At 34.5% G+C, this 13,474-nt stretch overlaps 1 protein-coding gene across 2 annotated transcripts in view; it reads right to left on the bottom strand.

The window, feature by feature from the left end:
* The window catches only part of TFPI (tissue factor pathway inhibitor), a 103,026-nt gene that overhangs the window by 10,061 nt on the left and 79,491 nt on the right, over positions 1-13,474 (bottom strand). For both annotated transcript variants that reach the window (XM_019461702.2, XM_019461692.2), the window contains 2 exons: positions 9,790-9,966; positions 8,746-8,931 (listed from right to left, as the gene is read on the bottom strand). In XM_019461702.2, the coding sequence (XP_019317247.1) occupies positions 8,746-8,931; positions 9,790-9,966 (363 nt within the window). The remainder of the gene's footprint in view (positions 1-8,745; positions 8,932-9,789; positions 9,967-13,474) is intronic.

Below are 13,474 nucleotides of genomic sequence, written 5' to 3'. Positions count from 1 at the left end.
ATTAACCAGTCAGCTATCCACTTAATAGCATTAAGATCTGATGGAAGACTAGAAACCATATTCCACTGTGTCCCTGGAAAAGATGGAGTTGGGATTTTCCTAATTAATACATTTTATAATAATGCTTCTCAAACTTATTCTTGCAAAGATTGGTCATTATTCAAAGAGAAGAAGGGCCGTCAGAGAATTACAACATAGCGTAGCACAAGATTTTCTAACCTATTCCTCATTCCTAACCCGCTCTATAGCAATATATACCAAATTCATATGATAATGGGGATTTTTTTCCCCTTTTAACAAAAAACATGTGCCACCAAAAATCAGACACACAGATCAATGGAACAAAAATGCCCAGAAATAAACCCAAACTCATATGGTCAATTAATCTATGACAAAGGAGGGAAGAATACATAGTGGACAAAAAACAAGTCTTTCCAATAAGTGGTTTTGGGAAAACTGGTCAGCTACATGCAAAAGTATAAAGCTGGACCACTTTCTTTACCATGGTCAAAAATAAAATGGATTAAAGACCTGAATGTTAAGACCTGAAACTATAAATAAACTCCTGAAAGAAAACATAGGCAATAAACTCTTGAACATTGGTCTTACCAATATTTTAGGAGTTTGTCTCCTCAGGCAAAGGCAACAAAAGCAAAAATAAACAGGTTGGACTACATCAAGATAAAAAGCTTTTTTGCACAGCAAAGGAAACGATCAACAAAACTAAAAGGCAACCTTCTAAGACTGAGAAGCTATTTGCAAATGATGTATCTGAAAAGTGTTCATACACAAAATATACAAAGAACTTGTACAATTCAACACTAAAACAACAATTTAATTTAAAAGTAAGCAGATGACCTGAATAGACATTTTTCTAAAGAAGACATACAAATGGCGAAGAAATACAGTAAAACCTCGGATTGTGGATAACTTGTTCTGTGAGTGTTCCACAAGATGAACAAACATTTCTAATAAATTTTAACTTGATAAATGAGTGGTGTCTTGCAATATGAGTAGTATGTGATGCTGAACATCACATGATCACAACTGAGCCAATGGTTCTCTCTGTCTCTCCCTCTCTTCCTCTTGCTGAGGGATTGTGGGTGATTGTCTCCCATGCTCAGATGCTGGGTCTCAGGCCACAGTGTTTGGCAGAAATCAGGGATTTTTCAGAATGTTGGAAGGTGCCCACAACTGGCACTAGTGTATTTTTTGTCACTTCAAAGCACCTGTGGACAGTCCTTCACTTTTCCATACAAAGGTAAACTTAGGAATGGTTTGCCTCATTCTAGGTCAGGCTGCCTACAGATATAGACCCTTTTCCTCTGCTGCTTTATTGCCAGTTACATTAAAAGCAGTATATGACAAGAGTTTATTAATACCGGCCTGTAGTCAACATTTGTGAGAGCATATACAAAGGCCCCCATGCAGAAAGATTCCATTGAGCCAAGAGATAGCAGGGATCCCGTTAGTGATCATGAAAGTCATCCTACACAATAACCCTCCTCTCTCTTGTCTCCCTAATACCAGCCACGAAGGCTTTCAAAGGGAGGTGCAGGTTAATTTATGTTTCTTTATATTTTATATTTTCTTTATTATTTTGTATTATATTACAGCATTGTAATCATTTCTATGTGAATATCTTTGGGTTGTGCAATGAATCCATTATTTCTTATGGGGAAATTCACTTTGATATACAAGTGCCTTGATTACAAGCATGTTTTTGGAACGAATTATGCTTGCAAACCAAGGTTCTACTATCTGTATTAGGTGGATCCAAGACAAAACCAAATGGTAAGTTTAGTGAAATTACCTTTTCTCCTAAATTTCATTATGAACAATTTCAAACACAGCATGTTTCCAGAACAAATTATGCTCAAACCAAGGTTTTACTGTACATGGAAAGAAGCTCAACATTACTAATCATCAAGGAAGTGCAAATCAAAACAAGGAGTTGTCACCTTAGACCTGTCAGAATAGCTAGTATCAAAAAGACAAGAAATAACAAGCGTTGGCAAGAATGTGGAGGAAAAGGAACCCTCGTGTGCTATTGATGGAAGTATATTTCGATGCAGCTATGGAAAACTATATGGAGGCTTCTTAAAAAATTAGAAATACCTTATCCAATAATTTCACTACTGAGTATCCAAAGAAGGCAAACACTAATTTAAAAAGATATATTCACCCCTATGTTCACTGCAGTGTTATTTATAATAGCCAAGATAGGGAAGCACCCCAAATATCCATCAATAAATGAATGGATAAAGATGTGGTATATGCATACATATACATACCGCCAATGGAATATCGCTCAGCCATAAAAAGAAAAGAAAAGAAAAGAAAAGAAAAGAAAAGAAAAGAAAAGAAAAGAAAAGGAAAGGAAAGAAAAGGAAAAAGAAAGAAAGAAAGAAAGAAAGAAAGAAAGAAAGAAAGAAAGAAAGAAAGAAAACTTGCAATTTGTGAGATCATGGTCAGCCATAGAGGGTATTATGCCAAATAAGATAAGTCAGAGAAAGACAAGTTCCATTACCATTCCTTATACTGGAATATAAAAAACAAAACTTATAAACAGAGAATAAACTCGTGGTTGTAAGAAGGCAAGGGGGTAGAGGAATAGACAAAATATGTAAAGGTGATTAAGAGGCACAAAGTGCCAGTTATAAAATAAGTCATGGGGGTATAAAGTACAACAGAGAGAGTATAATCAATAATATTGTAATTACTTTGTATGATGACAGATGGTAACCACATTTATGTGATCATTTTATAGTGAACATAAATGTCAAATCACCATAAATGTACTCCTGAAACTACCATAATATTGTATGTCAACTATATATTTTTTTAATGTTTGTTTATTTTTGAGAGAGAGAGAGAGAGAGAGAGAGAGCGAGAGGAGGAGGGGCAGAGAAAGAGGGAGACACAGAATCTGAAGCAGGCTCCAGACTCTGAGTTGTCAGCACAGAGCCTGATAAAGGGCTCAAACTCATGAACCAGGAGATCACAACCTGACCAGAAGTTGGCCGCTTAACTGACTGAGCCACCCAGGTGCCCCCAATTTCAATTAAAAAGTGCCATGGGGTGCTTGGATGGCTCAGTTGGTTGAGCATTTGACTTTGGCTCAGGTCATCATCTCCCAGTTCATGGGTTTGAGCCCCACATCAGGCTCTGTGCTAACAGATCAGAGACTGGAGCCTGCTTCTGATTCTGTGTCTCTTGCTCTCTCTGCCTCTCCCCTGCTCCTGTTCTTTCTCTCTCTAACACTGTCTCTTTCTCTCTCTCTCTCAAATAAATAAATAAATATTAAAAATATTTTTAAAGTGCCATCATTAATTTGTTTGTAGCTTGTATTAATTTGTGAATAAGTTTTGATTTATGGTTGTATAATCGTCACATGCATAACTAGTTTATTCCTACTATTTTACTTGTCCATACAAAATTAATGTCATACAATATAATTTGGTTTAAAAATAATTAGAAGTCTATGGTTTTTTTCTTTAAAAGTATCTGTGTATTCAAGTTTTAGAAACACTTCTCGGGAGGAATCTCATGACTGGGGCAGAAAATTTATCCTTGTTAAAACCAGAGATGGTCCAGGAAGAAAAGGATTAGCGAAAGTAGTCAGTGGTCACCTAGGGTGACTGTATTTGGATGAAGCAGTCTTGGCAGAGATGAAGTGCTACATTTTTGTTTCTCACCAGCTCTACCGGCAGGAAATAGAAGGTCTTATGGATCCCTTCCAGAAGCTATCTATTTTTAGAAAGTCACCTTATCAGAAAATCAGGGTATGAGGCATCAGATTCACCATGCAGGCATATTTAGATTATGAGGGAAGTTTCTATGCTTCTTGGTCTGAGAGCACATTGTGAAAAACAAGACACTTTTTGGGGGCTATTTCAGTGGGTTTTTGATGAAGTGGGGTTTTTCACAGTTGTTGACAGTGCTGGTGATTAACTGTGGTATGTAGCTGCATGTTTAACTCTTTAGATTATGGGGGATGGTTTCTTTCCAAAAAGTTTCCATGGTTGCCATGTATAAGCACATCTTCAACAAGAGGCCAAATAGAAGACAACATTGTCTTGCAAATCTATAAATTAACAGTAATGGTGTCTGACTTTCTTTCAGGCAGTTTATATAACATCGCTTCCAAAAGGCCAATGAAGCAATGAGGGACTAGGTCAAATATATAGGTGTTTCTTTTCTCTGTCAGATGTGTGTATATGTCTACGTGTGTCTGTATATGTTTGTTTTATGTTTATGTTTTTTTCTCCCTGTTTTTTTTTCACATGTATGTAGAATCTGGCCAATAGGGCATATGCTGAATACAGTCAGGCAAGAGAAAGTGAGTCTCAGGTACCCAAATGATTTTCCAAATATCAGATTGAGTTGCCAGTGGGCTTTTGAAGTCTATCTGAAGATTTTTTTCCCAAATATCATATAACTGATGTAGTCCCAAGGCAGCTATTAAGAGCTGACATACAGAAGTAAAGAGAACTAAGAAAATAAATCACTTTTTAAAAAGTTTATTTATTTAGAGAGAGAGAGAGAGAGAGAGAGAGAGAGAGAGTCCCAAGCAGGCTCTGCACTGTCAGTGTATTTCTATGAATCCCATAAATAATAATAATGAGTAATATTTATATAGCATGGAATAGGTATCAGGCACTATGCTAAGTGAGCTATGTATATCGACTGATTTCACTTGACAACAAAACCTGTAAGGTGGGTACTATATTATCATCCTCATTTTACACTGGGAAAAAGGTTCAGAGAGGTTATGAAGTATCTCAAGGTTGCAGAGCTAGTAAGTGAAAGACCTGGGATTTGAGCCCAACTCTTCAGGCTCAGAGTCTTTTATCTACTATAATATAGTGCCAGTCACAAGGGAAAAGTCAAAGAAAACTAATTGTGGTAGTTTTTCATTCTGAAAATTATGCACAGAACTGCACATGTTTACAGAGATTGTTTTAGAATTATTTCTCTCACACATGTAGTGAGAGAATGCTTGGTAAGCATTCAGATATCTTCAGTCAAGATGGTTCACTAGAAAAAAAATTCTCAAGATTATGTGCAATATGTAGTTAAGAATAAATAGCAATTAAAAAAATCACCAAACCATTTTCTAGTAAAAGCATGCAAAACTTTCAAAATGTTTCCTATTATCATCATGAAGAGAAACTTTAAAATTATATTTAAAAATATTCTACTTAATAACAACAACATAATCTAGCATGTTTTGGGAATATTCAAATATCCTACCTAAGGACTGTTATTTAATGGAAAGAATTTTAAATGAATACTATTACTATCCTATTTGTGTTGTGGGGTATGATATTGTTCCTATTCACTGAATCAAAATAAAAAAAGATTTACATCTTTTCAAAAGAAACTAATACAGAGAAGCTTACACATTTGCTAAAACCTAGAATAACAAGGTCTTACATAAACATGGAACCATAGCGGGGCTTGGGCGGCTTAAACTGCCAACTTCGGCTCACGTGTCATGATCTCACATCCATGAGTTCGCACCCGGCATCAGGCTCTGTGCTGACAGTTCACAGCCTGGGGCCTGTTTTGGATTCTGTGTCTCCCTCTCTCTCTGCCCCTCCCCCACTCATGCTCTGTCTCTGTCTCTCAAAAATGAATAAATGTTAAAAAGAAAATGAAAAAAAAAATCCATGGAACCATGTTTTCTTAAATTGTAATAACATATCTTAATATAATTGCAAACTTTGGTAGATGTAGCTATTTTAGAGCTGGAATATGAAGAGTGTCTTCATAGACCTCAGCAAAAACCGTTGGTGGAATAGGAGAGAGATAATCTAGGTATAGGAAACGTGGGGGCACAGTTGCCTTCCTGCATTCGGCTACTTGGATGAGATGGAGAAAGGATCATCCAGGTCGCATTGAGGAGGGATGGCTGCATTCCGACCTGCACTTGGATGGGGTGGACGAGGGATCATGAAGATCTTAAAAATAGTTAAGGTGGAGCTTCACTGTCACCCTTTACACGTTAAGCCACTCTTGGTATCAAACTTCCCATAGTAGTTCCTGCAACATTATTTCATGTTTTGACTTAGGAATGTTAGAAAAACGAAAGAATGAGAAATAAATACTCCTAGAAAAAAAAAAAAAGGAAAAACAGTAAAACTGGCTAGAGGAATTTAGATTTTGAAGCAAACGAACACAATAAAAAATAAAATTCTCTAGACAAAAAGAAAGGAGGCAGATTTTCCCTAATTTTAAATGCAGTTACTATGAAAGAATTAAACGTCTCTTGTGTTAAATAAAAATCCTCTTAATGTTTTCTTTTAAGTTCATGTTGTGAATTTTTACTGTTTCCTTAGTTAATAATTTATCATTATAACCATTAATTTGGTATACTTTTTATTGTGCAGCTACATAAAAACTCAGGACATTTATCAGACAGTATTGAAAACTCATTTACTTTCTCACATGTATTTTATCTCTTCCTTTCTTTTTTTTTAATTTTTATTAAGACATTTCTTCTGAGTTTATTTATTTTGAGGGAGAGAGCACAAGCAGGGGAGGAGCAGAGAGAGAGGGAGAGGGAGAGACAGAATCCCAAGCAGACTCTGCACCATTAGCACAGGGCCCCATGGAGGGCTCAAATTCACGAACCTCAAGATCATGACCTGAGCTGAGATCAAGAGCCAGACGCTTAACTGACTGAGTCACCCAGGTGCCCGTCTCTTCCTTTCTATATTGGTAAAGTACCTGCCAAAAACCATTTTTATATTTCATAAAACTTTAAGGCACAAACATCTCCTGACTTACTCCATTCATTATAATGACAAATGAATGAAGACCTTTATTTGAATTAGTGAAGTAATCCAAACAAAAAATATTGAAACATATTGAAAACTGATTTCATGCAATTATTTTATTAGCAGATATATTGTATCACATGTATCTTTAAGCCCATTAAGTTTGTTATTCTAAACTTCCACATCTTTCACACCATAGGATTTAGCATGCTTTTTCAATATGTGACTCTTAACTGGATTAAACAAAATGTCACTGAAAGACACAGGGCTGCAAGAACACAAACAATGCAATGAAATTACTTAATTTTACAGATAAAAAATTAGAACTAGAAAGACATTTATTCTTACCATGATTACAAAGTATTGTTTAAAAATGAGACTCAAATTCATCTGGCATTGAATTCATTGCTCTAATTATAGAATCTAATCTAAGGACCTGAAGGCATTTGAATATACTATGTTTTCAAACTCCCTCTGAAATGTTATATGCCCTTTAATGACATCTCAAGTGCTATTAGAATTTGAATGCCTACAATTTAGGGAATTTAATCCCTAAACTACCCATTCATTTTTTAAGACCTCACATTAAAAAATAAACACTTTACAGAAAGAGACATCTACTTTAGATTTCACAAATTAATCCTGATCCTTAGGCTGGCTTGAGGGAAATAAGGAAGGGTAAGGATGTGGGGAGGAGCAGATTAAAATGGAGAGGACAGAGGTTTAGGGATATAGAGAACCTAATTTTTCTTTCACATGATAGAGCCTATATGATGTTCCCTCTTTAGATCTCACATCTCCTTATACTTCCCAGTCGTTCTGTAAACATGTTTCCGGTTCTCTTTGTGACTTCTAAGGTATGGCATTCAGGGCTGAAGCAAATCCCACAGACGTGATCAGGTCAGTGTGGGACTAAACTTAGTATGTATATCCCTCCTTCTAGATGAGGGATAGTTAACATTTGCAGTGCTTTAAATCCATCTGGGCAGACATTTTGTTTGCCATGTGCTTGCTCGTTTGTTTGTTTGTTGCAAAGACCTGCTCAGAGACTGTCTGATTCTGAATACCATCTGATTCTGATACATGGCTGGGGTGGAGAACCCCTGCCCCTGTCTCTTTTTACCCAAAGGCTACAAATTTAACAGCCACAGAACTCTTCCAACTCTTGTCAACTTTACGTTTAAAACTTTCACATGGACTGCTTCTAAGCAAAATCTCCAATTCTTGAATGAGCACATGTGACTTTTAAAATTTAGGTAGGACCTTATCTTTATCCTGTTAACTTTCAGCTTTCTAGATGCTTTTTAACTGCCCAGATATTTGTGGTTTCTGGTTATGTTTTTCAATATTTTACTATTTTTTTCCAGCTCTGCAGTTTTGTTGGTATATTTCCTTAATGTTTGTTTAAATTTGATAAATACGCTGAAAAGTATCTTCAGAATAGCCCTAAATAGCCCAGGCATAGCCCAGAAAAGAATTTTGCAGAAATCCAAAAGAAAATTCCTTTCAGAGTGACCTAACCTTTGGGGATGGCTAGTCAACAAATTCCTAATCTGTCCTGTGACCAAACACCTGAGGCCTTGCCCAATACCATGCTCAATTTAAGAGCACCTTATACATTGCTGCCATTATAGCACTTTACCATCAGATGTTGATGCTGATAATTGTGAGAATTATTTTATATGATAATTTGGCATAGAGTTGAATATCATAGGGAAGTTTTCATGTGATATATAATCAAAAGCCTACTTCAAAGCATACTTTAAAATAGATTAGGAAAATTATCACCCTTATGAGACTGAAAGACTTAAACATTTTGAATCTCAGTATTTCAACACACCTATTATTAGATAACAAGAGCTACATTGCTTAAAAAAGCGAATCGCAAAGTTCTCATATACCTTCCACTTCTATTTCTACCATAATATTTTTCTGGTAGCAATTTTAAAAAGATTCTTACCAAAAAAGCTAGGGACGTTGGTAGGCTGGGGAGTGAAGGAGTCATTATTCACAGAATCAAGCGGTAATGTACTATTCACAGATTCAGGCAGTAACATATTAGTTGTAGAATAAAGTGGTAATACACTGTCTGTAGTCTCAGACAGTAATGTATTATTCACAATCATATCCAGCTGGTTATCATTCACTGGGAAAAAAATACAGCCAATTAAAACACAGCAGTGTCATAAGTTCATAATTGTACATGTAAAGCAAAGCATAGTGGTTGTGTTAAGAGTAGACTTCTGAAAATTTTTTCACATTGCTATGTTAAATTAGTTAACAATAAATATTTACTACACTCACATATATAGTTAATATACAGTTATATATACAGTTAAAAAGATAATATTTCTGTGAGCAACTTTGTAGTTCTTGGCCAAAAAAGTTAACAGTTAAATTTTAAGGCAATCCTTCAATAAATTTTATGGTTAGAAAAAAGATGATTGATTTTCTGTGGTAGGTTCCAAAGTACTACTTGCTCTCAAATTGTTATAAATCTAAGGGATTTCAGCAGCCTGATTCTTATGCCTACGTTGTACTACAATATTCTCAGGACAGAAAATTAAGTAATGTAACTTAAAAAAAATCTATGGAAATAATTTCCACTATACATTTCTTAACTTTCCAGCGCTTTACAAAATTATTTATTTTATTTTAGAGAAGGGGAGAGGGAGAGAGAGGAGAGAGAGAATCTTGAGCAGTCTCCGCATTGTCAGAGCAGAGCCTGACGTGGGTCTTGAGATTATGACCATGAGATCATGACCCTAGGATCACGACCTGAGCTGAAATCAAGAGTTGGATGCTCAACTGACTGAGCCACCCAAGTGCCCTCTTTTTTTTAAGTTAACATAGTGACTAATTTTTAGCAGATTTAGTGGATGCAAATGTATCTTCATTTGCATGGCTGGAACAAAAACTGAGTAAAGCTGAACATCTTCTAAGATGCCTTATTTTTAAAGGAATGACTCTAAATGAAGTAAAACGAGATGGGAAATAAACTTACCTGCATCTTCACAGGTGTTCTTGCATTCCTCAAGTGATTCAAAGTTGTTTTGATTGCCAAGGCACCCACCGTACTTGAAACGTTCACACTGCTTTGTGTCATTGCTGTAAAAATACCTAGTCATATAACCTCGACAGATTCCACTGTCTTCATCCAAAAAGCAGAATTCTGGCTTTTCTAGAAATTATAAAAATGTCAGAAAGAATACTCTTTTTTGTGAATAATTTGTGTTGATTAAATGTATAACTGACGAAGTGGAAGTTACTTAGTGAGTAAACATGAAAAGTGAAAGATAAAAGGTAAACATAGAACTTTATCCACAACTGCATAATATTAAATAATCTACTGCATCTACTGTGACATTTAGAATAAGGAAGATACATCTATTGTCACATATAGTTGCTATTGAAATTTCAAGTTCTAAATTTCTCATAGTAAATTAGTAGGGCAATAACTATCAACTATTTCATGAATGGAGAGAATAAAGGCATTTTATTTTACCCTTGGTTTGGAAGCACAAAATATTATGACAAAATTTTGGTCTAATTATGTTTATTAGGCTTATGTGCATTGAAATTTAGGAAAGATCTAGGAATATTTCATATTTTTCAGGGGTAGGCTCTCATTAGGGAAAGAGGTGTAATGTCTTGCGTTATTACAATGGTTTCAATTTTTAAAATATTGGAGCAGAAGCTTTGAGGCGTATGGAAGCTTTCAGAGCTATTCTTAGAAGTTCCTGAATACTTATGCTGGAATCTGTATTAGGTGTGACATCTACCACTGTGTCTCTTATTTTTCTTTTTCCAGGCATTGGAGTGACTCCAACAGTATAGAATCAGAAAGGAAATACATGTTCAGGGATTGGAGAGGCATTTGAAAAAAACCTAATACCCATTCTTTGATAGTACTCCAAACCAGACTAAACACAGCTGCCACAAACTTGCGCCACTGTGATCTACATTACAAACCTTGTCTACATGCGTACTCTGTAAAGAAGAGAATTAAATTTATTTTCAAAATTATGACCGCAAGATATATGGGGCTTGAATTTTTTAGGGCAAAGCTCCAATTTCTTCATTTTTCCCCTGCACCTATATTACCAGAGTGGCAAAATGAACTGTAGTATATCCTTTTACATCTTAAAGCAACTTGTTCTTCTGTCTCAGGGAAGCAATACTCAGGAGTGTTTTACTATGAAAAGAGCATATATTTAATAATGTTAAAGATTTCTGCAACAGTTGCAGATCTTCAGAAAAAAAAAACAATTTCCCATGAGAGCACTGTTTTATTAAATAAAACATTCTATTTAATATAGTATAAAATATCTACTTTCTATTACTTCTCAAAGTACCAATTTGGAAGTTATTTTGTTTATTCTTTATTGCCTCTTGTTTCTCAAGGTGAATGTTACTATTATTCCCATAGTAACAATTTGTGGTTAAGTTTATGGCACAAGGGAAAAAAAAACAATTCTAAATTTTTGTAATGCTTTTCTATAAGAGAAAGAGCAAAAAATACATTCAAATATTATTTTGATACATTTTGACCTTAGCGTGTACTTCTTATGAAATTTGAAATCATCTTGACGGAGAATATAAGAATTCTATGTTTAACAAAAAGGAGGAGGTAAAATATATTGCATATAAAAATAGAAAACAATAAGAAACTATGCTGAGAACTATAAATTAAGAAATTATGCAACTACAAGTTGTTATTTATGGGGACCCATTGTAGGATATAAATTTATTTTAGGACAAAGTTGAAATTGCACATTTGCAAAATAATTCTCCTTGGGCCTACGGTTTAAAATAAGGCTACAAATCAAGAAACTCATGCACTATATTCCTCAGATAAAGTAATATTCATATTAAATCTATATACACAATCCTTGGCCTAAACTGATGCTTGGTTAAAACACAAACTACAGACTTCAAGCTATAGACCAACCTCCACAAACCACATTAATTTTCACTGTTAACTTTTGTTTGAGGCTGCATACTTGACAATTGTTTTAAACCAGACCATTTCAAAATGGTTGCCTTTATAACTGTTCCAATATTGATGCTAGAAAACATATCACAGAGTTAACTTCAAATTGATATGCTTAGAGGTCTTTATTATACATTGGTTATGGCATCTGAACATTTTTTAACACTTGTGAATAGTATTGATAGCTTTAGTCTCTAATTTCCATGTACTATATCAATTAAGAATGAAGAGAAGAGGAACTCCTAACTAGGAAACTAATTACCTACCTACCTACCTCACTGCTCTCTAACAACCTTTTAAGCCAAGCAACTTTGCCACCTACCTCCCTGACTCTTGACAAATGTATTCATTCAAGTTGCTCCTTGATCTTTGCTCTTCCTTTGACACAGCATATCTCTCATCCCTGGGTCTCCTACTTATTGTCATATCTCCTACAAACGCTGAAGTTGAACTCTACAGATTGGGGATTCTGGAGGCTTGGTGATCTCACTGAGCAAAGCAATGCAGTGAACTGGAGTAGGTTATAATCACAATTGAGGAGCCCTTATTTTGCTCTTGAATATGACCACTATTCTAGGATGATTAAGAACTCCATAAACCTACACAGGATGAACATTTTTGCCTCGTATCTAAGGAAATGATATATATATTTTTTTCTTGAGTTAATTACAATCTGACAAAACTCAGAAAAAAATATAGATTCATAACTTGTTAAAGGTAAAAGAATTGTTTCTCTGAATATGCTCATTTTATAGAGGAAAGGAAAGGGAAATAGGGATTCAATTAGGAGAAGTGATTCCTGTGGTTCTTAGGTAAGCGCCTGTGTATCCCATATTCTTTTTCCTCACATCTAATAATGTATACTGTGCTTTACAGTTTATAAGATTGTATTTCATACAGTGTCAATATTTTTCTGTTTGGAGCCAATTAACTTTGCTAACAATAAGATACTGCATTTTTGGAAAAATATTAACATGAATTAGTAAAAAAAAATGGATTCTAAATTATTAAATATACAGTAAATACCATAATTATATGTTAAATTTTATCTGCATGTAACTTTTTCCTAATTTCACATTTTTATAAAAACATTCTAACATTTAAATGTTGGTATTTCCTTTCTTTTAATTGAAGCATTGAACATTTTTGTAAACATTAACTCGGCATTTTAAGAAAGCTATTTTAAAATTTGTAAATAAATATATCCACCAATGGTATTTGTACAAACTTTGCCACTGAATTTATTTTACAAATTTTGATTCAAAGTCTAATGTCTTAAGGTTATCACTGACAAAAGCTTTCAACTCCCTCACACAGTTAAATCAAAGTCAGTAAAATTAAAATACACTGAATTTTGTAGCTTTTTCATGTCTGAGTTAAATAATTTGATCTCATTGTTTAGTGTTATCTCATTCAAATGCAAATAATATAAATGGTAATTGGACCAAGTCAGTTCCTAGACTTTCCTAAAAGGAGAATATCTTTCTTAATATATTGGTACATTTTTTCATGTGCTAATATAATATATTCATCAGGAGATAATTATTTTTAGGTAAAATCAATAAATAAAATAATTTAAATCACAAAATAAAAAGTATGCACACACACTAAATAACATTGACAAGAGCACTTATTGTTAAATATTTCCATTTACTTCTGCATACAGACTGTTGACAACTCAAAGGCATATATTCAT

Source organism: Panthera pardus, unplaced genomic scaffold, assembly GCF_024362965.1.
Source record: "Panthera pardus isolate Hobbes unplaced genomic scaffold, ASM2436296v1 HiC_scaffold_10, whole genome shotgun sequence".
Classification (NCBI taxonomy): Eukaryota; Metazoa; Chordata; class Mammalia; order Carnivora; family Felidae; genus Panthera; species Panthera pardus.
This window is presented reverse-complemented; position numbering and strand designations above follow the sequence as displayed.